This window comes from Vulpes lagopus, chromosome 13 (assembly GCF_018345385.1).
Source record: "Vulpes lagopus strain Blue_001 chromosome 13, ASM1834538v1, whole genome shotgun sequence".
NCBI classification, from domain to species: Eukaryota; Metazoa; Chordata; class Mammalia; order Carnivora; family Canidae; genus Vulpes; species Vulpes lagopus.
Window position 1 is genome coordinate 44,081,688 of NC_054836.1, and position 26,856 is coordinate 44,108,543.

The following is a 26,856-nucleotide window of genomic DNA, read 5'->3' on the forward strand; positions in this document are numbered from 1 at the left end:
TGGTTGGTTCAGCTAAAGGGCAATGATTCTAATTCATCAAGAGTATGGAGAAGAGGACACTGATGGAAGTGACAACCAACCTTGGGGCCGATAAACACACCTAAGACGCAGGACCGTGAGGCTAGCAGTAAACCCCAGTGATATAGAGCTTGATTCAAAGATATTATTTCCCTTCTGCAAAACAGGGTGGGTACAGCCCAAGTCTGCCGGGAAAGGGTATTTTAAGAGCCCTTGAGATCAAGCGTCAACATTAGTAATGGTGCAACAATAGGAATGTTGTTAAAATGCCAGAGGACAGATCCCACGGGCAGAGGTGGTGCTGAAAGACGGGAGTAGGAAAAGTATCTATCATCCTACTGGGCATTTTCAATCCCTTTCTTCTAGCATTTTGCAACATCTGCCTTTGTGATACCCACAGCCTCTGATCTCTATGGCTAAGCCCATCTACCAACACCTTCTCCGTGTTCCAACCGGGGTGCGGCAGAGAGCAAGAAGCCATTGCCTACCGCCTTGGAACAAATCCCCAGTTTTGCTTCTTCTCATCCTTGACACAGAGTATCAAGGGAAGTCCACATTCTGCTCAGGGCGTGGCATCACTGAAGGACTTTGGAGGGCTTCAAACCCACCCATACTTCCCTTAGTGTTGTTTTCCAATAGTGCATAAATTAGAGCTGCATATTCACAGTGTTTAATAACAATTTTTCCTGCTCCATACATCCAACATCAATACTGTGCCTACTTTTTAAGCGGGCTTCTGTTCATTACAAAGAACAATGACCTAAAATACAAGAGCTATTCAGATACGCAGTTCTTTATGCTCTTGAAATACGACTGTTTCAAATATTAATTTCAATATGCTTTGGAATTGGGCCAGCAAATGACAAGTCAAATGAATTTTACAACCTTTGACCTAGTAATTATACATCTAGGAATTTGTCCAATGGAGATAGAAATGGGAGAAAGCCTTATGTACAAAGAACTCCACTGCTATATTAATTACAACAGCAAACAAACCAATAACTAAAAACATGTAACTTGTCCAACAGCAGAAAGTTGGCTAAGTAAAATGTGCTAGAGCCATTAGATGAATTATTAAGATGATACTGAAATTATATTAATATGGAGGTTTTTTTAATGGGACACTGCTTAAAATCTGATGTTACATGAACAAACTGTAATGCACAATTAAATATACTGCATGGTATGGTCTCAGCTGTTTAAAAACACATAGCAAAAAACTCTAAGGAAATGAGGAAAGAAGTGACAATGAATGGTTGTTAGATAGGATATTACTAGTGAATTTAATTTTATTATACTTTCCTGTATTTTTAAAAAATGAGTAAGTTCTGTATTTTTTTAAATGAATTTTTTCTGTTTTCAGGAAAAAAAATTTAATTGTTTTAATGCATGGCAAACACAATCACTTTGGAGGAACATCACAGCCCCCTTTGTCAGAGAAGTAATCCAGTGGAGTCACTATGCAGGAACAATACGTGGAGGTGGCCCGGGTTAAGAGGGTGGTATCTGGTAATACGCCTCCTCACCACTAAAAAGGTCCCTCTCCATGGCTGGTTTGAAGGAGGTGGGCTGGGTGCCAACCTGTACATAAACCACTAGTATGCCCACAAACAGGGGTAATGACTATTCCCTCATCAGACTTCTTATGTTTACTGCTGAAGAGAAAAAAATATTGCCAGGTAGGCCTTTCAAGAGAAAAAGAGAGACAAAAAGTCTGGAATTTGAAAACTGGCATCACAGGATTGTCAAACCATGTCATTGTATCCAGAAAAAAACTGAACATATGGATGCCAGTTTAATTCCATGAATGCTGACACTTTTTATGCCCCGAGGACCTTCTGATAACCCATCCGCCTCATCCCTCAAAAAAGATTACACGAGAGAGCTTTACTGTGTATAGTTTCTAGTGTGCAGGCAAAGACACTTGGTAAGAGAGTGTCATGTGGCGTTTGGAGGAATACGAAAGAGATAGATGGTTGAGTGAGTTTGGACAGTCCCATATCTGGCATGGAACGCAGACAACAACAAAACATGAAAGAAAGAAAAACAGCATTAGGTTTTTCAAATTCCAACGGAGAGATTAACTCACTGTTTTTATTTGGTAATCAGAAGAACATACAGGTACTTATTCATTACTAGATGATGGGGAAAATTATACATAGACAGACTGTCAGCCTCATCTGTGCAATAAAGATTTACAATAAACACATCTTGAGTTTATTGGGAGTAGTTTCGCATTTCTGTTTTACATGAATCTTTAGGAATTATTTTTCCATTTGGAGACATGATGCTATGGCAATTGAATAGTTTGTTTTCGTACAAACCAGCATCATAGGGAACAAAACAATCTTCTTTAGAATGGATGGCCATTCTTTTGCCCTTTGATACACAAATGCAAATTGCCACCTGCATTTTATCTACTAGAAACATATTTTACATCATGGAAATACATTCCATCACTGCTGTAAAAATAAACACAAGTCCATTTTACCATCTTCCCTTTTGGAAAAGCATTCTCAGAACACATCCAGAAATCTCTTCCTTATACCTCCAAAGAATTACTTATTTGGCACGATTTGGACTGAGTTTAGGGGGGTTGGTTTGCTTGCCTCCCTTTTTTGAGTCTTGTTAAACATTCTTGGTATTAATCCAGACATTGCCCACAAATCTCGCTGAACAGCAGCAAAATCTAAGGCTGAGATGTGCTGAGTTAGCCATTCACATTGGGCCAATGCCCATACAGGGAGAAGATCTATCGACGATGATGAGCGCATGGCATCTTAAGGGGGAAAAACCCTGGGAAAGCAAAGCTTGGACTCTACACTGAGGGAAGATGGTAGCATTACATTAGCCTCGAAGTGACTCACCTTACTTTGGGTAACTGATCTCCCATGAGGATTTCCCGTATCCTGCTTCCTTTCCCCAATCTATTCCCTATACTCCCCACCTACCTACCCCACCCTTGGCACCCAACATTTCCTCATGTTAATTACACTGGAAGAAGGTGCCTTTCTTTCCCCCATTATTTTGTGTTTCCTTGTGCTAAAATGATACCACAGGCAGAATGGCTTGCCTGGACAGAGGCAAAAGAAGGAATTTATGAAAGGTAGAAAAATGAGAGAAGAGAAGACGGGAAAGGGAAAAGAAAGGTATGAAAAAGGAAGAAGATTCTTAAATTAGATAGGGGGAGGAGTCTGGCTGTACACTGCGCACCAGAGCTGATAAAAACCTAACCGAGCACTACAAATGAAAATAGCAAATATTTTTAAAAATTTTTTACAGCATATAAAATTGTATAAAAATATCAAAGCAAGAAAAAAAGGAAAATGTATACTCTACAATTCCATCTCTAGAATCAGTTACTGGACAGTACCTACAGCTGTAAGTTTTTACTACAAGTCTATGTATATTGGTGTGTGACTCTATCTCTCTACCATCATACATATACCCACTCAAAGACAAGGACACAAGTATACAAAAACCAACCCCAAGATAGATCATGACAGAGAAGCAAAGACTTTACAAATAATGTGTCTCAAGGCCAATCCATAGCTGTTGAGTTTTAATGGGCTTTATTTTAAATGAATTATCCTGCACCATAATCTGACAGAGAAATACTTCTGCAGGTTAAGAAGCCTGCTCCCATGAAAACACATGGATGAAGTTCAGTGATCATGGCTGAAGCTAACTAAAGATGAAGGCCTCCATGATGGCACTGACCAGCCTGCTCCAGCCGGCATTTACCATCAGAGATGAGCAATCTTCCCAAAGGAGGTTGGGTAAGTGTGCTCCCAGTGAGCTGAAAGGGCCCACACACCAACCCCTGCTTCTCCCAGCTCAGTGGCTAGGAACCTAGGTGAGGCCCAAGTTCATTGAGTGAAGCCAGCCATCGCCAGTGTTGATCCGCTTCCACTTGGAAACAGGAACCAGAATAAATGTAAATTCATCTCAAATACATCTGCAATATTTTAATGAAAAATGGGAGAGGTGTGTGTGGGGGATTAGTTAAAATAACCAGGAACTAATCATGTTGAAACAGACTTTCATGAACTTTTCAGTCTGGGTTTTCCATGGCACTCTCTGTTGTTTAATGTGAAAACAAGGTGTTCTTTCAATGAAACAATCCTTGATTACTGCAGACTTTTCCTGGGAAAGTATGTTGTCTTTTACAAATGACTAATGAAAACATCCAGAGGACCACCTCCCATTTTTTAAACCTCTCTGAATCCAAACTAACTGAACTTTGTCCAACGGCCTAGGTGGCTCTGCTACCATTCTAATTCTAGTGTTACCTCAATGCTCAGTCTCTTCGACGAGAGGAAATCTTAACAACTGAAATTTGGTCTTGGCAGGTAATGTGTCCCTGGTTCTCAGAGGGATGTATCATAGAAATATTGCAATGTTCATGATATTTTTTTCAGTAATTTCATTTTCTAAGTGATAATGACGCCTTTAATGATGGAGCTCTGCTGATGAATCATAAGTATTACTTTCCATTTATTCACACATAAGATCCAATATAACATCATTATTGCATTACTGTCCAATTTTGCTGTAGTTCAGTTCTGTACCCCAACCATAATATCAGCAGAGCAAAACTGGGCAGTGATTCCCACACTGCACGTGTAAAATCCCCTATTTGCTCCAAGACAGTCCACTTTGGATTTTAAATATTTCAACTTCGATTATAAATAAATCCACTGGTATTTCATATAGATCGGTGTCATCCCCTTTGGAAGAACAATTTCGGACAAATCCTGTTTTGTTGTGTTTTTATTTTTTTTCTTAAATCCAAAGCCGCAGAGGAGTTTTTATTTTTTTTATTTATTCATAAACTTGGATCTGATGGTTTTCCCCAAACTACCTGCAGTTTTGTATCCCTTTTCACAAGCTACTTACGTCACTAGAGTATGTCTGCATATACTTAGAAAGCAAGTTTTAGTGACACGCTTGGCATATAGGTGATGTGGAGCTTTGTTGGCACGCACAGGTACATAGTGGGATGCAGCTAGACAACTGTGCGCATGCTCCCTGAATGCTGGCTGTGTGCCAGGCCCCGTGGTGGGGGGCAGCACTGCGACTCCTGTTGGGATGCGCGGGGATCTCAGAATCAGAACAGTTTCCAACTGGAATAAAAAGGTTGCCTGGAGTCTTTAGATCCCCTTTACTGGGGACATAATACTGCATACTTGGGCTTTAATCTCAGAATCTTCTCTCATTAGGAGAAAAAGATTTAGTGCTTTTTTTTTTCTTTTGTTTTCCCCATGTTGCTCTTGACCTTTTCACTTTTCAAATTTACTCAAGGCATGGTTCTAGGTGGAAAATGTAAAGTCATTATATGGCTTTAATTCTGCAAATGAAATAAACAGGTACACTAGATTATTCTTTGGCTCTCAGATGTTTAGATACTATTTTACTGTTTAAGTATATTGGGTCCTTAACAGGAATCCTATCAGATGTTTCCAATAGTTTTTAAAACCTCCAAGAATGAAATGGATAATGGAGGAAAATCCATTTAAATTTAATGATTTAGAAATGAGTCTCTTGCCTGCTGCCATAAGTTATTAGGGCTCATAAACTAAGAAAGGTTGGCATGGATAAAAGATGGGACAAAGGCCTCCCTATGGATCGGTCATTATGCCATCAAAACATACCACATCCACAAAACCTGGGTGTAGAGCTATGTGGTCACATAGGGACCCAAACTTTAGGGTCAACTTCATTTGGAAAATGTTCCACCTAGGGAGATGTAGAAACTACGGTTTGTCAATGGTGGAAATGTCCCTACTGCTTTCTCCACATACTGGTCAATTCTTTTTTTTTTTTTTTTTAAGATTGTATTTATTTATTCATGAGAGGCAGAGAGAGAGAGAGAGAGAGAGAGAGAGAAAGAGGGAGAGACAGGCAGAGGGAGAAGCAGGCTCCAGACAGGGAATCCAATGCAGGACTTGATCCTGGGACTCCAGGATCACTCCCTGGGCCGAAGGCAGGCGCTAAACCGCTGAGCCACCCAGGGATGCCCCTGGTCAATTCTTAATTCAGGTGCGTAAGCCCTTGCTTTCTACCTGACAATGTAATACTGAGTAAGATGTCATACTCCATGCAGTGGAAGAATGTGTGGCCCATGTCGCTGCTTCTTTGGCAGCTGTTTCAAGAGAACAAAAAGACCACAGAAATTGTGCTAGAGCTTTGGAAACATTGTTCTTCCAGTCAATACTGACCTGGGATCACAACTTCAATGTTTTATCAACTGCAGTATCAACTTATTCCACAATTAATACATTGGTTTACATTTTTAAAAAGTAGATAATTTTGAATTTTTCTCAATGTCCCTTCAAAATACTTCTTAAGGATTTAAAAAAAATGAGTTACATGGAGTTTTGCTTTTCCACACTGAGAATTGCAAGCAGAGCTCTATACTGCATGAAATTCTCTTCTCATTCTTTTTCAGCTATTAATGACTTAAAGCAAATGGAAAACATTACCATCTTTATTGTTCCTAGAAAAAAATGGCTATATTCCTGTTTCTATTTCAGATATTGTTTAGTCTTTCCAGTTAAGAGTATAAAAGGGAAGTTGTAAGCTTTCTATTTTGACCAGATGCAAAGCTCTATATACAAAAGTACAGGACAGAAATGAGGTAAGAGGTTCAATTTCCAAGATGAAAAGTTCCACATGCCCTGGTTGTATTTCATTCCTCTACAAAACTATACCACCTCAAAGAGCATAGTTTGCAAACTGATGTCCCATGGATGGAGTGCAGGTCATAGGCATGCTTCTTGCAACCAGCACAGTCTTTGGAGATTTCTGAACTTATTGCCAATATTTAAAAATTTGGAGAGGGTTTATATAAAATCCTAGGTATCTGTAGAGGACCCCCATTTGTACATAGCACTGATCCTGTAGCTGACTAGTAATTGCCCCCTTTCCACAACACACACCTCAACATACAAAAGGTTCCAATTCCTCACAGTCCCTCCTGTTCCTTATTGCCTCACTGGCACCAATTGTCATTGATCACGATAACTCTGATATGACATGGCTTGCTTTTACTCATTTACTTGACTAGGCCCCTGACTTGAGTTTGTGACCCCATTATTTACTGTGGTCACTGAAAAGCAGAGAGACCGAGAGAAAAACACGTGTTATTACAAGGCAAAATGTAAAGCTGACAAAGAACTGTGTTTAAATATCAGTACACAAATATGCATTCTTCACAAGAGTTCTTCAGATCTTTCTGTTGGGGGTATTTTGGCGAGGAAAGTAGCCTTGTAGACCACATAGATAGTCTCCTTTCAGTCTGAAGAAATAGGAATATTTTGCCTTAGCAATAAAAAGATTTTTTAAATGTTTGTTTTGGTGTTTTTCATGTAGAAATTAAATCTGCGATGGGGACTACACCTACGCCTATCATCTAGCTCTCTCTCTCCCTGTTAGCCAACCCCACTCCATCACCAGCATAATCATGGGGTTTCCCCTTGGGGAGGACTCAAAGATTCTCTTGTGAACCATAACCACCTTTTAAGAATCAGTTTTATCCAAATCACACCATTTAGACCCATAACATTACCCTTCACTTATACTCTACTGGATCCCATTTTTTACTTGGATTCAGGAGGTGTATCTTTATTCCCTTTCCATGCTACATCCACGATTCTTTCTCTTGATTTGTGCTATTAATTATCTCCTATGTGTTATTTTTAAAGACTCACTAAAATGAGAAGAATTATTTGACATATCTCCCTGATACTAATTCCCTTAGCACTTCCCTGAATAGAAAGAAGAGTGATTAAGTGAAACCATAAATATCCAACAGAAGAGGACCAGCCAGTGGTAAAAATTTCAGTAACCACTTAGTTATGGATGCTACCCAATGAAAACAATGTGCCTCCCACCTATACAATATGGTCATCAGCTAAAACATTCAGGTTTATATTAATGAATGCACAGATAAATTAAGCATTTACAAATAAAAAGTCCTATAGGATAATCTCTTTTTTAAAAAAGAATTTCGTATATAAATGGAAAGACAAGCATAAGAACAATTTTTAAGTCTGAAAGAAAATTGGAGAAAAAGAATGTTCCTGACTCAGGAAAGGAAACAACCAGAGACTGGAATCATCATCTCATCTGTGATGAAGGGCCAGCATGGCTGTATCCACCATCAGTAGCCAGTACCAAAAAAAACAAAACAAAACAAAACCAATTTAAAGTAACGGCATCGACAGTAGTAAAATGGCAATTACTGTGCATGTGGCTTTTTCAGGCCTCCCTCAGCATATCCAGGATGTCCATCCTCAGCAGGCCAGACAGGTGCCTTGAAAGCCAGGGCATTAGCAAAGAATTCTGAGGAAGTCCCTTCATGTTTTGTTTCTGTTTGTGCCAAAAACTCAAGTTGTTTTATTTGCCTGGGGGAGGATCTCCCCAGAGTTCCTAGACCTCAAACCAGCTCCCAGAGAGCCATCTCTCGGAAGGAGGCGGCATGAGGGAAGGCAAGTGTGGGGAACTTGTTTCTGAAAGTTGGACACCTTCCCCAGATATGGGTCTTTGTGGAAGGAGGAGAAGGAGAGTGAAGAAGCTCAGCTAAAATGATGCAAGACACTGGCAGCCTCTTTTATTGTATGTGAGGTGTGTTTTACTCTTCTGAATCTGAAAAAAAGAAAAAGAAAAAGAAAAGTGTCAATGCTGCCTTTCCCCCCACCCCTTCTCCACCCTCCAGGTCTGAGGAGAAGAAAATCTGAGGAATCAAAGAAAGGGGGGAGGATCAATTAAACATTTTTATACTAGTCATTGCTGCCTCTTTTGTAGTATCATTTGCTCTGTTCATAAAGGGAAACTCTCAGTGGAGAATTTCAAACACTGGTTACACTCAAAATCTTCATAGTTACTTTTGGCTTGATTATCAAACATTTGGTTCATGCAATATGTACACTAAAATACTTTATTTTGCAACCAAGATGACAGTGACCACCAAGCTGGGCTGATATGCCTCTGGAGTCAGTGGGATTGGAAGAAATCAGAGTCATCAAATCCCAGCCATTTCCATACCCAAAGCAACGATCCTCTCTCAGAATTTTTGCACACTTGCTCCCCTCAGAAGCCTCCTCAGGAAGATTTAAAGCAAGATGTGTCCCAACTGAAATCATTACACAGATAGGTAAATCACCTGACTTCTCTACTGGGCCGAGAGTGAGGCAGTAGAGGAAGAAGACAAAGATGGAAACAGAATTAAGTTAATGAAAATAGACAATAGTGGATTTTTTTTCCCTGCCTGGCATACTCTACCCCATGCAAACTCACTGGGCTTGGGTAGAATTTCTAAAAGGCAAACAGACAAACAAAAACCATCATGTTATTTCTTCCCACGAGTGTTGCATGGTCTGCAAGTCATTGTGCCTTAAGGTTAGAGAGGGTTCCTTCCTGTGTAGAGTTCAAAAGAGAGAGGAGTACTGTGGCTTAGATTTTAAGGATAACACCATTCTACAGAAACGTTAGGAGTCATTAGTGGATAAGGAACATTTCCTACTCAACTTGAAAGACTAAGATACTGTCCTAAATAAGATTTAGTTGAAATCAGGCAGCAAACTAGTTGAGAAATAGGGGAGCCCTATCTGATCTCTTGTAATTACTGTCAATTCTCAATTTGCTAGAGGGCAGTGATCCAATTCTCTGTTGTTCCTCTTTCTTCATTCTAGTCCCATGTATGTTTATCCTCCATCAGCACCTTCACCCATTTTGGAGAAGTAACAGAAAGAGAAATACTTCTGACCAGTTTACTCTGATACAAGCACTGTGGGTGAAGAAGTCACCAGGCGCCTCTCTGCAACTTGCCAGTGAGAGAAAGGGGTGAAACAAAAGCTGAAATCCAGGCCTAGAAATCTTCCCTTGATTCTGATTGTCTATGTGCAATTTGGTCTGTGTGGGAGTTGCAAGACAGCACTCCTCAGTGGTGTTCCTGCCCTGCCATTATCTGTTTGAGGTCATCTGTAATGAGACTCCTTTTAGACAGTCATCAAAATACTAACTACCTTAGGAGATGTCCCCAGGCCCTCAAATATAAAACCCAATTTTATTGTGATGATAGAAGTTTGAGGTTGATTTTTTAATAAATGATCAATTGGTTGGAAGGATGCTAGGGACAGCTGACAAGGACCACTGTTACACCCAGCGTGCCTCAACTAGCTAACAAGGGAAGTGATGCACATCTTCCTCCTTGTGGCCTGGGTTAGCAGAGGCCAGCTGTCTAGCCTACAGGGTTCTAGAGATGGAAAGAAGTCCATCTAGGATCTCTAATGGAACCCAAAGGCCCTTGAAAAAATACCTTTCTCCTTTCCTAGTCATTGCTTCTGAATAAGATGAGAAGGACTGGCTGTGGATCTCCACCATCCCTCCACAGTCTTCTAGTCAAGAGATGGACGGACGGGTAAATAAATGAAATGTGTGTCTAAGCTGCACCTGTGTTCGTTAAGTATAACCAACAGTAAAAGATGCTCTGTAGTTGGGTCTGTGACCTGAATGACCATCCCAGCCTTCCCAAACACATGTTCTCTCTAAAGTAGTTTCTGTCTATAGATTTCTTAGAGCACTTACTATAAGGTAACTACTATCATAGCTATCTGCAAGATGTTCCACCCAGATCATAGACTCCTTGGGGGTAGGGAAAACATCATTTATCTTCATAACTCTTTGCATATGTTACAATGTCCAACACACTGCACATGCTCAACAAGTATTTTTTAACTGAAAGGAAGTGAACTAAATAAGCATCAGGTAGATGGGACAGATATAGAAGCATAATAACGAGTAGGAAGTCTCTCTCTACCCTTTTTGAGAATCTTTTCACAGCAGGAAATAAAAATTAAAAAGAAAATCATAAATGTATTTATTTAATATTTTATTCAATAGCAAGGCATGATATGTCAAAAATGTATACTTCGTTTGCAGAAATTGCCCCACTGTGGAGACTAATATCCCAGAGAAGAGTCACCTGTTGTGCAGGTAGCTTTGACATGGTCTGTAAATCAGGCTTGCTCCTCATTCACTCCACACTTCCTCCTCTGAACTTTGAGTGTCTTATATTTGCTTTGTTGTGGTTTGGTTTTATGTTTTTGTTTTCAATTTAAACTAAAATTAGATAAGCATTTTAAGCTAAAATTGGGTAAGACTACAAAGTATTAGGAAAATAAGTTCCTGAAACTAGATAAATGGCCATTCTGTATCTGAGATAAGGGATTATTTTTTGTTACAGAGTCTTTGAATTCCATTGATTGTAAATCTATGTTGCCTTTTGGAGGTCACAAAAAGCAGTAAAATTCACCCACCTTTTTATGATTGATAAACAGAAATGGAAAATATCTTCACCTAACTTGGGATAATTTGAGAAAATATCAGGGCATCTGGGTGGCTCAGTGGTTGAGCATCTGCCTTTGGCTCAGGTCATGATCCTGGGGTCCTGGGATCGAGTCCCACACTGGGCTCCCCTTAGAGAGACTGCTTCTCCCTCTGCCTATGTCTCGGACTCCATGTGTCTCTCTTGAGTAAATTAAATCTTTTAAAAAAATCTGAGAAAATATCTAAGCAAGTGCCATCCAACCACCCACCCCTTGACCAAAGACTTCTTATGTCTCGCAAAGGGGCAGCCATTGGAGCCCTGAATCCTGAAGCACATGATGTATGAATTCACAGAAATATATTTACTCTATGGAAATGAATAAGAAAAAAATGTAAAAATGTTTCAGTGACTTCATTTGGAGAAAAAGAGGTGGAAATTTACAACAACATGGTCTTGTTTATTCTACCCTTCCCACGTTACTCCTCCTCCAGGTAAGTGGAGATGCTGTATGAAACCATTTGGTTTAAAGATAATTGTTTTAAGAAGAGGCTTAAATTTCGATTTAATGTTACTTGACTCTAAAAATGTGTTTATCTGTCATAATGTTTATTCCTAGATCATCTCTGAGGCAGGCCTCACAGAAATCTGGCACCAAGCTTGAAAAACAACTGTAAACACTTTTCTCTTTCATTTTTCTTGGTTTTGATTTTTTACAGCCTGATTCAACTATCATCCAAGCTCAAAGAATAAAGCTGACTTGGCTGAGAACAGACCTGGGATTCAAACCAGATTTTTAGGTTCCAGAAACTCTACCATAGCTGCCTCCGTATGGAGTTGACTTTCTACGAAAACCACAAAATGATACAGTAAGCAATGGAAAGGAAGACTAAATGTGGTAAAACCAAACTCAATTTGGGATGTATAGTAGAATTTCTGGGGCTTATAAGTGGGTTCTGGTTTGGAATAATAATTATGAGAAAATGCTAAAAACAAAAAAAACCACATTATTTTAGATACAGCTATTAGAATTGATCTAGGCACAGATTTCACTGTTTTAGGTCATAACTGCTATTTTAAATGGTTATCACTAAATATCCAAAAGCATATATTGCCTCCTTTCTCCATGACCCAAACGATAAAGGATATAATTACAGTATGATTATTCTAAGTTAATTGTATGCATGTAATACTAATGCTACAGTCCTGCTAAGATACACGGGTGGATGGGTGGATGGATGGACAGATGGATGGATAGATGAACAGATGGACAGACCGAGAGAGTTAGTAAGTAAATTTATGGAAATATAACTTACTGAAACCTTGCCTAGGCCAACATGATGAGCTCCTAAAATTTAGCCATTTGATCCAAATACACAGAATAAGAACAGTACAAAAGATAGTAGTTCTTAGCTCCCACCTTTGCCCATTTTTTTCTTTTCTTTTGATATTTTCTCTCAAGTTGATCCACAGCATCTGTGCTATGATTGAGAATAATGATAGTATTAAACTTTTAGTCTCTAACTTTTCTGCCTTCTCCCTCCCTTTACACAGCATGGTGTTTCTTTCCAAACTTAAAATCTGTCAATAACTCGCTCTCTTCTACCCCATGTTGCCCAAGGTATTTTACTGCTGTTACTCTCTGTATTAATACCTTAGTACTTTAACACCCAAGAAATAATGAAAACATCCAACTCTGCAAGTGCTCCAGGGTCTGGCCCACTCTTAAAAGGTAAGTAAACATCAGGCATCAGCAGCTCTTAACACTCTTTGGTGCAGGTGAGACAACCAAGATTTGTCTCCATACAAAAGTTTTGTTTCTGATCAGTCTTTGAATCTGCTATTTTTTTTATTTAAATTCAATTAGCCAATAGAAAGTACATTCTTCATTTCATATATAGTGTGCAATGATTTATTAGTTATGTATAACACCCAGTGCTATAACCATATCACGTGCCCTCCTTAATGCGCATAACCCACTTACCCCATCCCCCCACCCACCACCCCTCCATCAACCCTCAGTTTGTTTCCTAGTGTTAAGAGTCTCTCATCTCTAATGACTTTTCTCCCTCTCTAATGACTTTCCCATTCTGCTATTTTTTGAAGCCAACAAGAAGCCAGAGACTGTAGAGACCAAGAAGGTCCTTCAGAGAAAGTTAAGTGAGGCTGGAATTTTAAACCTGAAACATTATGACTGCTCTTCATGCTTTTCTCAATTTTGTTAGTTTAGGAAAAGCAATATAAGATTCAAGATAAGTGAGAGAAAAAAACAAATATTTTCTCTCAAGTTTTCACTGTGGCTCCAGAGTAGAAGATAAAAATAGCATGCATTGTAGAGGGCTAACACTTATGAAGTACAGACGTCATCACTTGAAGATCGTGGTGCCCTTCTGTGAGAATGCTAAGAATAAATACAAAGAGGAAGCTTCGATACTTGCTTGATATTGCATTTTTAACGGTTCTCCTAGCATGTGGGTGTCTAGAAAAGAAATGGCATTAACAATGTAGACAGTGCTAGCTCCTGGAACTGGCACATATTTATGGCAAAGGCAGCTGCTATTTTAAAGGATTTTTTATAATGTTAATAGAGTTTCTTTTGACAAATGCATTGCTACTTGTGTTTTTCCCATCCCTGTGTAGAATCTGACAAAATCTATTTTTTAAGGGGGAAAACAGATAAGTATTTATTTCATGAATACTAAAAAGTTATTTTTAATCCTGAACATCAGTGTTAAAGGAAAAAAAAATCACATTTTCCACAGTTCCAAAATTATAATCCTTTCTGTCAGACTGGGTTCCTTTAAAAATACAATGGTACATTAAGAGTGTAACGAAATGTCTAGAAGATAAAGTGAAACAATGAAAGCTTATATACCAATAATTCCAAGGGAAAAATTGTTTAAAAAGATTAATTTTGTCATTACCGAAGTATACATAATATACTTTTATTTGACATTTCTACTATGTAGTTATTTGGTTAGAGACTGGAATCTAAATGGCTATATAAAAAACATGAATTGACTTTAGTTTTCTTTAGCATAACACAATTTAATTATATTAAACCCACGAACCTTATGTCATATTATATGGATCATACCACCTATAAATGCAATATATGTATACGTTTATATACTACACATATATTTACACAATTATCTATAACATATCCCATATGTATAACATATATATTTCAGTTGCTGTTTCAATACTACAAATGTGAATTTCAAAAAAACAAGAATGTACAGGAGGATGCCACATGTTCCCTTATAATCTACCATGAGGATATCTATTATACACCCTTCCTGAGAAGCACAAAGATATTTACTAAACCTAAAAGTATATAAAAATACTATTTGGTTTGAAATGGATGTTTGTAACCAAAAGAGCTAACTGTTCTGATTCACTGTGACTCATTGATGCTAGAACCATGTGTAATAGGCTTTGTACTTCCTTGCTCCCAAGAATATAACACTGTAGTAAAAAGGAGCAGGAACATTTTGTAGTTCACCCTATTTGACCATTTTCTACCACGTATCATGGAATGGTTAACAGTCTTCCCCAAAATCCATCCAAAAAACAATTATGTTGGGTTTCAGAATTGCTGAACTCACAATAATTTTTGTTGGGTCAACCTACAGCACAGCTTCTGAAATTAGCTAAAAAATAACACTTAAGTATATCAATCAAAATGTTTTAGCAACAAAACCCTTTAAAATCTAATTAGTGAGGTTTTATCCAGAACATGAGGATAACAGGCATCTTTAAAATAATATTGCGATTTTCTCTTCCATTTATCAAACTTTTTATGGTTTTCCTTTGACAGGGACGTTGGAGTGCAGGATTTAGACCCTTGGGTTATCACACAACTTGAGAAAATAAGGGTGTAAAAATGTTTTGAAAAACAAATATTTCATGGCTCTTCTTGCCAAACCATACCGTTTACTTATTGTTGATGCTCCATATGTTAATATATACACATAAATTTGTTAAGTAAATGGGTCACAGGAGTTTTCATGGACAAATGGCTAAGGGAAATGGGATATTAATCAGAACATGTGTTGTTATGATGACTTATCTTAACTGGGACTCAGGGGACTCCAGATGTTTGGTCCCCGTACACGCATGGAAAATAATTCATAAGGATGCTGCGTTCTCATGTTGAGGTAACATTCTTCTTAAAAAATAGGCCTTCTTTTTGTCAAAACATAAAGGGCTACAGTGTAATATCTTCCCAGAACTAAGAAAAAAAATGTTATCCTCTGAGAAGGAAAGAAGTAAAAACCCCAAAAGATGGGATTAACTATTTGTAGAAACTACCTTGAGACAGCAGAGGTTGACTTCAGTGGCATGATCAATAGTGAGGTGTACTGCAAATGATTCATGGCTAAAAACAGTTAAATACTGAAGTTTTATAAGTTTTGTCCTTAAGGGAAATTAGAAAGGACTCAAGGTTATTGTTACAGTAGCACTGCCTTGGGTGTGAGAGGAAAGGACAGTGTAATAGTTACTGCTGTCAGAACTGTTCACCATCCTTGGCCTTTTTTACCCACCACAGTTCATGATCTGAGAATACCTTTGGAGATCTGTGAAGCTTATGAAAATCTGGGAGCCTATGGTGGAGAATCAAAAACAATGCCTTAAAAACAAAGAAGTTTCTGCAAGATTAAGGCCAGAAATGTGATCAATAACAACTAAAAGTGAACAAGAGATCAACCCATCTGACGGTTGAATGTGTGGTCAAAGAGACACTTTTAGAAAGAGAGGTGCCATGGAGGAGTGCCTCTCACACTGTCAGAATGCAGGGCATTCGAGATGGCCCCCACCTATTCTTCCTGGCAAGGCTATCCTGATGGTGGAGACAGATGCATCAGGATATTCTACTTTGAAGTCACACTTTTTCATCAAGTAACTCCCCTTGTGTTTTCAGTTTGTCAAGCAACTTTCTTATATGATTTGAGTTCCCAGGTAGGTTTTCCTTTAGGAGAAAGAAACCACTGACTGGACAGTTGACACAAATATTCCAGGGTACATCAGTAAGTTAGCAGTCAAAACCATACATTGGTTATGAGTATTGGTGTTAGTGTCAACAAATCTTTTGCAGCATAACCAACTCTTGGTTTACTGTCAATCTGAAACTCCTCTGCCATTGTGTAGAGCCCTTCTTGCTAATCAGCAGGCCTCCTTTATATTATCATATATAGCACAGGCTCCCAAATGATGGAACTGCTTGGGTTTTTCTCCAAATAAGATAGTTCTTATATAGAGAAAAAAAATGAATAAAAATCCATAAAGTGTATTTCACTTCAAAAATCCTATGTCAAGAATTTTCAAGATTCCATAATCTCTTCTATTACTAAATTGTATTATGTGTACCTTATGCAACACAAATTGGGATAGAAGTTTGAACTAAGATGATCATTAAGATACTGCTCTTTAAGACTTGTGAACCCATCAGAATTCTGAATAAAACCATATTGATAGCTGCTTAGAAACAAGTCAATCTGTCAAAAATTGAGGAAAATATTAACTGAGTATAAATGCCTTTAAAGTCCCCCATGACTAGGTAGGATATATGGAATTGATTCAAATATGAATGTACTGAAGATGGGTAAATGTGTTCAATTGTTTCTATAGCTCTACATGGACCAAGGCACAGCCAGCATCAGCTGCAAGTGATAACGAAGCCCTGTGGGAAGAAACAGCATAGATTGGAACAAAGAGGAAATAAAAGGAGGCAGTGGCTACAAGCTATGGTTTTGAGGGTCTGAAATAGGGCAGGTCTTTATTTTGGTGTATAAAGACAGCCTAACAACCACTGTCCTGCGTAGTGTGGGGGAAAATATTTGGAAGAAAGAATGAGGTGAGCATAATTCCCTGAGAAGAAAATACTGGGTACAGGTATCCATGCAGACTTGAAAAGGGATGATGGCCTCAACAAATGCACAGCTCCTGAATAATGATATATGTGCCAGTGTGTTTGTTGCTTCTCAAATCTCTGAACATGAACTTAAGTTAGGAACCATCTCTGCTGTAAAGACAGACATGTGTCTCAGTTTTCCAGGCACCTATTATTGGACTGTTTCCTCCCTGGATTTGCAGAGAAGGTCTGCAAAGGCCCTAACTATCTCTCTCACTATGAACTCCACTGCAAAGCAAGACATGACACCCCACCCTTTAAGCAACTAACAAAATATTTTCAACTCTAGCTAAAAAATAAGAGCATCAAGTAAGACTCAAGTGTAAAGGTTCAGACTATATCCTTCCACTGCTTTCATTAAGAACTTGGTGCATCTATTAAAATAGAACAAAAGGAATCTAACAAAGTCAAAGTCATCCATTCCATTTATTTACCCACTTTCAAACTACTTTGGTAGGATCAGCTACATAAAAAAAAAAAAAAGGAAAAATAGATCCAAATATGAGGAATCACATCCCAGGCAAAATGCTTGAATGTACACAACAAACCTTTTAATCTCAAGTAGTTGTTCTACATGACCCAACAAGAATATTGGCTCCATTGTCTTTTGTTTTCTGTATTGAGATCCAAGAGATGAGAACATGAGCAACTTAAGAAATAAACAGAAAAAGTGCCTATAAGGAAATGAGCTTAGAGACTCATTTCCCCGACAGACAAAGGCAAGTAACAGCTAAGAAATTTTTAGTGAATATAATATACAAGTATAAAATCATCTCTCCACATTTAAGTTTTATTTTGTTTTCTCTCAATATGAGTTTTAATTTGGCTTTTAATTCACATTTCTTACTTATGTCTATGATTTCCTAATGTGCTTATTTGCTAGCTGTACATCTCTTCTTGTGAAATGTTTAAATCTTTTGCATGTCTTTAATTAAGTTGTTTGTTTTCTTATTATTGAACATAGAAGTTTCTGTATATATTTTGGATATAACTCCTTCAATACAAATAGGCTTTGCAAATATTTTCCCCAGGTCTGTGGGCTGTCCTTTCATTCTAACAGAAGCTTCTGAAGAGCAGCTGTTTTTAATTTTGATAAAATATAATTTGTCAATTTGTTCTTTTATGGTTTGTACTTTTTGTGTCATGCCTAGAAAACCTTTGCCTAACCTGCGATTGCAGAGTTACTCCTGTTTTCCTAACCATAAGTTTTATAGTATCACATTTTAAATTTAGGATTATGATCTATTTTAATGTTTCCATATGATGTAATATATGAGATAATTATTTGCATATCAGTATCAAATTGTTCCATCACCATTTGTTAATGACTACCTTTCTCCATGGAATGCCCTGCCCTTTGTTAATAAGTTATCCATGTATATGTGGATTTATTTCTGGACTCTCTAATCTATTGATCCATCTGTTTATCTTGATCCTAATACCACACTGCCTTAATTACTACAGCTTTACAGTAAGTCTTGAAATAAGGCTACCTTTTTAGTCCTCCAATTTTTCCCTTCTTTTTCCAAGTTGCTTTGTCTATTTTGGGTGCTTTGCATCTCCATATAAATTTTAGAATTGGTTGTCAATTTCTACCAAAAAAAAAAACGTAAAATTTTAATTGGGATTGTATGAATCTGTAGATCAATTTGGAGAGGACTTACATTTTCACTATCTCTGGAAAATCCCCCAGTATTTTGAAACTAAACACTATGCCTCTAAATAATTGTCAGATCAATGCAAAAATCAAGATGGAAATTAGAAGGTATTTTGAACTAAATGTGAATACAAGTGCAACATGTTAAAATTTATGGCATACTACTAAAGTGGTACTTAGAAATTTACAGCACTTAATGCCTACATTAGAAAAAAATAAGTCAAATTAATCACATTAACTTCCATATTAAAAAACTAGAACATAAAAAAAAAAACCTAGAACATAAGGCAAACTCAACCCAAAAGTAAGCAGAAGAAAAAAAAGATAAATGAAATAAAAACAGAAAAACAACAGGGAATATTAATAATAATAATTAATAAAACTTATAATCCTCTAACCAGACTGGTCTAAGAAAAAAAGAGAAAAAAGATAAATTACCAATATAGAAAAATAGATTAAGTCCCTACATATTCTACAAATAATAAAAGAATAATAAAATAGTATGAATATCCTTATGCCAATTTAATTCCAGTATGACCTATAAATATACTTTGCATGACTTGGGTCCTTTTCAATTTATTGGGACTTGTTTTATATCTTACAATCTGGTCTGTATTGATAAATGTTCTGTGTGCACTTGAAAAGAACGTGTATTCTTTATTGTTGGGTATTCTAGGAACGCCACTTGGGTAAAGTTGGTTGGTAATGTTAAAATCTTCCTTTCTTGCAGATTTTGTATCAATAGATATTCTATCAACGATTGAGAGAGGAATATTACTGTCTCTAATAAAATCATGGATTAAAAATTTTTTTACAGTTCGTTTCATGTATTTTGGTGCATAAATATAAAGGATTATCATATAGTCTTGATAAATGGGCAACTTTATTATGAAATGAACTTCTTTATCTCCGGTGATAGTGTTTGCAATGAAATCTATTTTGTAAGATACTAATGCAGGCCTCAAACTTTCTTTTTATTAGTGTTAATTGGTATGCCAATTTCCATCCTTTTACTTTTGGGCTATTTGTGTCTTTTTTTTAATAAAGGTAGACTATAATTGGGTTTTACAATCTGAAAACCTCTGCCTTTTTATTGGGGTGCTTAGGAAATTTAATGTCATAACTGATACCCTTAGTTTTAAGTCCATGATCCTGCTATTTGTTTCCTATTTGTCTCATATGTTTTTTGTTCCCTTATTACTTTTTGCCTTCTTACCGATTAAGTTTTTTTATTATTTGATTTATCTCTTTTTTTTGGCTTATTAGCTATATGTCTGTGTTTTGTTATTTTAATTTAATTGCTTTAGGGGTTATAGCATATGCTTTTGATTTATCACAGTCTACTTTCAAATATTATATATATCACTTCATGTATAATATTAGAACTTTACAATAGTATACTTTCTCTCTTCCCAGCTTTTTATGCTATTGTTGTCTTTTTATGCTATTGTTTTATGCTATTTCAGTTGTATATGTTATTTTATATTTATTTATTTATTTATTTATTTATTTATTTATTTATTTAAGAAAGAGAGAGTGTACAGGAGGGGCAGAGAGAGAGAGAGAATCTCAAGCAGACTCCATCTGATCATGAAGCCTGATCTCATGACCTTGAAATCACCACCTGAGCTAAAACCAAGAGTCAACCACCTAACCAGATGCACCACCCAGGCACCCCTCAGTTATATATGTCATAAATCAAACAATGTTTTATCATTATTTTGTTCAAATAGCAATCTTTAAGAGGTTTAAATGATAAGAAAAAAATCTTGTATATTTATCCATCTAGGTATCATTTTTTGTGTGCCTGATTCTTTTCTGCAGGTTCATATTTCCACCTGGCATAATTATCCTACTGCCTTTCATTAACATTTCTTGTAGTGTGGATCTACTGGTGATGAATTCTTTCAGCTTTTATATCTGAAAGATATGTTTACTGTGTATGGGATTCTTTTTTTAAAGATTATTTATTTATTTATTCATGAGATGTGTGTGGAATTTTCTTTTTTTTAATTTTTAAAAATTTTTATTTATTTATGATAGTCACACACACACACACACAGACAGAGAGAGAGAGAGAGGCAGAGACATAGGCAGAGGGAGAAGCAGGCTCCATGCACCGGGAGCCCGATGTGGGATTCAGTCCAGGGTCTCCAGGATCACGCCCTGGGCCAAAGGCAGGCGCCAAACCGCTGCGCCACCCAGGGATCCCATGTATGGAATTCTTTTTTTTTTTTTTTTTTTTTTTAATTTTTTTTTTTTATTTATTTATGATAGTCATAGAGAGAGAGAGAGAGGCAGAGACACAGGCGGAGGGAGAAGCAGGCTCCATGCACCGGGAGCCCGATGTGGGACTCGATCCCGGGTCTCCAGGATCGCGCCCTGGGCCAGAGGCAGGCGCCAAACCACTGCGCCACCCAGGGATCCCCCATGTATGGAATTCTTAATTGAATTCTTTTTTTCTTTCAGCATATTAGCTCCACTGTCTTATTTGCATTGTTTCTGATAAGAAATCTACAATTATCCTTATCTTTGTTTAATGTACTTGAGTTTTTCCATTCCTCTAGCTGTTTTTAAATTTTCTTTTCTTTACTGGTTCTTAATAATATGATTATGGCATGTTTTGGTGTAATTTTCTTCAAATTTCTTGTGTTTGGCCTTTACTGAGCTTATTGAGTCTGTGCATTTATAATTTTCATCACCGAGCCAAATTTTAGCCATCAAATATTTTTCTTTCCTCCTCTCCCTCTTCTTTATGTTGGGGATTCCAATTACACATACATTAGGCTGATGAAGATTTCCTACAATTCATGGATGCTCTTTACAATTTTCTTTTGGTTTCATTTTGGATAGTTTTTCACTACTCTTTTCTTCCACAGTGTTTATCTCATTCACTATATTTATTATTAATCTTATCCAATGTTTTTGGATAATTTCATCCAGTGTGTTTTCCACATCAGACACTGTACTGTTCATCTCTAGAAGTTTCCCCTTCTTTATATCTCCCATGTCTCTAATCAACTTCCAAACATATGGGCTATAGTTATAAGAACTACTTTAATGTTCTTGTCTGCTATTCTAACTTCTATTTCAGTTCTGGATTGGCTTCCATTGTTTCTCTCTCTCTCTCTCTCTCTCTCTCTCTCTCTCTCTCTGAACTTTAGTCTGGAGTAGAGTTAAGTTATTTGGAAACACTCTGATCCTTTTATGTCTTGCTTTCAAGGTTTATTAGATAAGACCAAAGCAGTATTTAGCCTACAGCTACCTACTCCCCCATTAATAAAATAAGACAATCGGGTGGATTCTACACAATTCTCTTTAAATGATGAGGTCTTCAAGTCCAGCTAGTGGTAACTGGCACTTTTCTTGCCTTATAGGAAGTGTGAACATTAGGAAGATTCCTTCTAATCTTCTTGAATGGTTCTTTCCTGATCTCAGGCAGTTTCCTATCTGCATGGTCAATCAGTACTCTGATGAGTGGATGCTCTTTAGATCTCTGGACTTCTATATCTCTACAGATCTCTCCTCTCTGGTACTTTATCTTGTTAACTTCAACCACCGCAGCTCTCCCTGGATCTTTATTCACTTCTTCAACTCAAGAAGTCCATCAGGTCTGCCTGGGTTCTCCCTCCTTATGCTGCCTGGAAACCCTCTCAAGGGACTACACTGAAGCAATCACAGTGCTTATTTCATTTGTTTCCTGTTTCTTGAAGATCACTGTCTTTCATTTCATTTCTTTTTTTTAAGATTTTTATTTATTTATTCATGAGACACACACACATACACACACACAGAGAGAGAGAGAGAGAGAGAGAGAGAGAGAGAGAAACACAGTATCTTTCATTTCTTAATATCCAGTATCTTGAAGACTATTTTTCCACATAAGTTGTCTTTTATTATGATTATTATTGTTTTAGGTGAAAGGGTGAATCTAATTCTTATTAGTCCTCTTTGGCAGAAGCAGAGGTCCATAGATAGTCTTTTGTCTACTCTTTTCACTTTATATTGCTGACTTTTAAATTTCATGAACATCTTTAAATATTCCAATTCCCAGAACATTCAGTGAAGGAGAAATTCCTGCTGAACTCCTCTGGAGCTTGGCAAACAACCTGTAGGGCCTAATTATAATCAATCTTTTAAGAGACACAAAATGGTGGCTATCTCTTATATCTCTGTTAATGTAGTCAAATAAAGTTAAGGGCAAATTCATATTTCCGAGCAACTCTTAAAAATTTTGGCAGGTCCAAGAGGCTATGCTGTTTCAAAAATGGCTAAAATCACACTGAAAAAGAACTCATTCACTGACACCCCACAAGTCTCCCAGTGACACTGTAAAAGTTTAGGCCCTAAGAGAATCTTGGCTCAGAGGCTCAGGCCTTTTTATGTTAGTACATTTCTCCCTAAGGGTAAACAAGGTAGTTTCAAAGGACATTCATTCCTTAAAGTCAGTTTGAAAATTAGTGCTGCAGGATACTAAGGAGAACCTCAGTAGCCTGACAGAGATAATGTACAACTGCAATGTGTTCACTATGCCAGGATATAATTTACGCTTTCAGCACACACCCCTTCCCTCTGTGAGTGCCTCAGCTCACTGGGGTTTGGGAATAACCAACTGTGGTCCAGTTTCCATCAAGCTTCTTTCTGAATGCATACAATGTTGCAATTTCCAACCATAGTGGGTTTGGTCATACTGGGCACTGAATTGTGCTTGGATATTTCCTCTCAAAAATTAGACAGAGCTGGTCACCACTGGTTCCCAGGGGGAGAGGCATGAAAAATAGTTAAATTGACTTCCTCTAGTCATCAAATGTAATAGGATCTATCAAAAAGAAATGACAAAATGTATGTGGTTGTTACTAGACAGCTTTTAAAAATAAATGTACCCACTATTCATGTATCATTTAAAATTTTTCCTAGAGTTTCGATGACCAAAATTGAAGAGATAAATGAGACTGACTGAAATCTTTTCTACTTCATGCCACCAAGAATAGCTTTCATCCTAGTAAAGATTTTTGGCTAAGATAGCACAAGTAACTAAAGCCCAATGACCTATGTCCTTATGATATCAAAGCAGTAAGAATAACTGATATCATATTAGCCCATCTATGAAATTAAAATACAAAGTTGTTCGTGTCCAACTTTGTGTATAAACTTGCTAGTATTATGAATATACCAGACCCATTTAAAGCAGTGGAAAGTTATGGAGGGAAAAAGAATTTTTCTTATTTACTGTACCCTGTTCACCACCCTATGGAATCAAGAATCCTGTTCATTAAACAATCAAGCTTTACATTTATTTGTCCAATAGAACATAATACCTATTTACCCTCTCCCATACCGCCCTTTTATAAAAAAGTTGCTTAATTATTTTAAATACTTGGGGACAATTAAATTATAAGGGCTCAGGTAAAATAAAAGTGCTTCATGAAGGTGATAAAATCTAATTCACAATGCCCATATAATATCATAATAGGTATTTGTAGCACAATATGCAACAAGATCCCATGTTAAAGATTTGGGACTCAGTTTATTCTGCGCTTTTATGCTATAGGAATTCAGATAGGCCACTGAATTCAGGATGGGCCAGGTGTTCAGGTGCTGGGGGTTTATACATTACATTTATATTGTACATTTTCTGGCTTGCATTACCTTGACTTGGTTTAATGATATCTGGCAACAAATCTTACCCTACAACAGAGTCTAGCTAGGATGACTACCATTTTGAATTCTGTTTTGTCTCCCATGTAATTCATGTCTTAGTCACAATCATTTGAGGAAGGTATTTTTATTAGGTACATGGATTCCACTTACATAAACAATTTGGCGCAAAACTGCATATGGATGTTTTCTAGATATTATGTGATAAGACACCTTGAATGAGCTTAAAAGAAAAGGCTTAAGAACTGATTTCACACATGAGTAAAGAAAACCTGTCATAGTGGCTTGAAGATGAAAGCTAGAAGGGCTGCTTCTTTTTTAATAGGTGGAGTTGTGTTCAAATTTTTTCTTACTCTTCGAACTGAATACACAGTATTTGTTCTTCAATGACGTTTAAACCAAACTATCAAAGAACAGCTTAGCATCCACAATGTCTCCAAGGGAGGCATAACTCAAAGAGAGTCTGGGACTTTTGGAACAAACCATTACCTAGAAACTTGCATTTTCAGTTTATCATGTACACATATGAAGGAGTTGCTATGAATAAGCCCAAGTTACAAGTGAACCAGGAGATTTATATAAAAGGCGGGAGCAGTACAAAGTACAAAGTCTGAAAGAGAATAAAATCTAAACTTTCAGGTTTTAGAAAGAGTAAGATGCTTTGTGAAAAGTAAGAGCAATGTTCATGGAGCACATCACAAGGTAGGTTCATTCTACCTTGGGGATTTGGTGGGGATTGCCATCCAAAGTTTGCCTTTGAGACTTGCTGACCAAACTGCATTATACAAATATGTCTGTTTTCCAATATGTGGGCCTTCCAACATAGTGATAACACTGGACAGATCTCTCATCTTATCAAAAGTAATAATTCCTCATTAAAAGAGAAAATGTGAAAATTGAAAACATGGAACATTTCCCATTTATGCTGCACAACTCACAATCAAAGACTTGTATTCCATCTCATTCCAACCAGCAAGTCTAGAGTCAACTTTAAAGTTAAAATGAAAAAATGCCAAGTGGTAAAGACAGAGTGTAGAATGCATTTGTGATGGAGAAAGAATGGTGGAGGGGAAGAGATACAACGACAATCTGTAAATTATTGAAATAGGGATTGAGTACTTCTTAAATGTAGTAAAGGGTTTTTTCAGGGTATAATATAAGAATATATTAACAACCACGATTTCAATTCTAGGTGTAATTCTAACAAACCTGCATTAAATTGCACATTTTATGGAAAAATATATTGGGAATTATGTTCTTACCATCTGTTTTCTTTGAATCACTTCCGACATTAGATTGATCCTTCCTGTCTGTCTTATTTTTACCATCTTTCAAGTCACCTGAAAGTAATAAACATGACAAACAGTATATGTATATAGTTAAAAGGGAAGTTATAACTAGTCTTAAACTTGTCAAGGTAAAAAGATGAAAAAAATGCGTAATTTTAGTCATGAAGGGGGTACTTGTCTGAATGTAAATATCTTTTTAATCCATATATTAGGTCTTAAAAGCTAGATTATGATCTAGAAATTAAAACAAAGTTCCTGTTAAGCAACATTACACTTAAGCCAATAATGTTTATTTTCCAAGAAAGGCAATTCAGCTTTATTACTGAGCTGTGGAGTGTGGAAAACTTGGGTCAAATGTAAGTTATCCCAGCTAATAGCTACTTAACCTCTATATGCTTCAATTTCCTCATCTGCAAAATGGGGATGATAATAGCTACTTTATAGACATAATAAAAGGACAAATGTATTTAAGTTAGTGAATGTGATATCTGGCACATCATACAATGACAACTGAACTGTAAAACAGTTATAAATGGTATTCTAAGTAATGAGCTTGTCAAAATATGATTTGTAAATGTTAAAAAAACACTATGCAGGGGGATCCCTGGGTGGCTCAGTGGTTTAGCGTCTGCCTTTGGCCCAGGGCATGATCCTGGAGTTCTGGGATCGAGTCCGAGGATCAAGTCCCGTATCAGGATCCCTGCATGGAGCCTGCTTCTCCCTCTGCCTATGTCTCTGCCTCTCTCTCTATGTGTGTGTCTCTCATGAATAAATAAATAAAGTCTTAAAAAAAAACACTATGCAAACAAATGTAGAATAAACACATGTCAAAAACTTAATTCATTCACAAAGGAATCAGAGAGATGGTGCTAAGGGCATTTAGGGAAATGGGTATTTATAGGTAGAAAACTGTTAAAATAAGATTGATGTGTTAGAAACAAAACTGGTCATGTCTTACAGGGCAATAAAAATAATAACCTGTGAGAGG

General features: G+C 37.1%; 1 protein-coding gene across 9 annotated transcripts in view; it reads right to left on the reverse strand.

Moving 5' to 3' along the window:
- Window positions 1-26,856, reverse strand: part of PDE1C (phosphodiesterase 1C) — a 334,235-nt gene that overhangs the window by 66,738 nt on the left and 240,641 nt on the right. For 8 of the 9 annotated variants that reach the window (XM_041728172.1, XM_041728174.1, XM_041728170.1 and 5 more), the window contains one exon: window positions 25,842-25,919. In XM_041728172.1, coding sequence (XP_041584106.1) covers window positions 25,842-25,919 — 78 coding nt within the window. Of the gene's footprint in view, window positions 1-2,070; window positions 8,668-25,841; window positions 25,920-26,856 lie in introns of those variants that run through there. The other variant, XM_041728176.1, reaches the window with a different exon arrangement.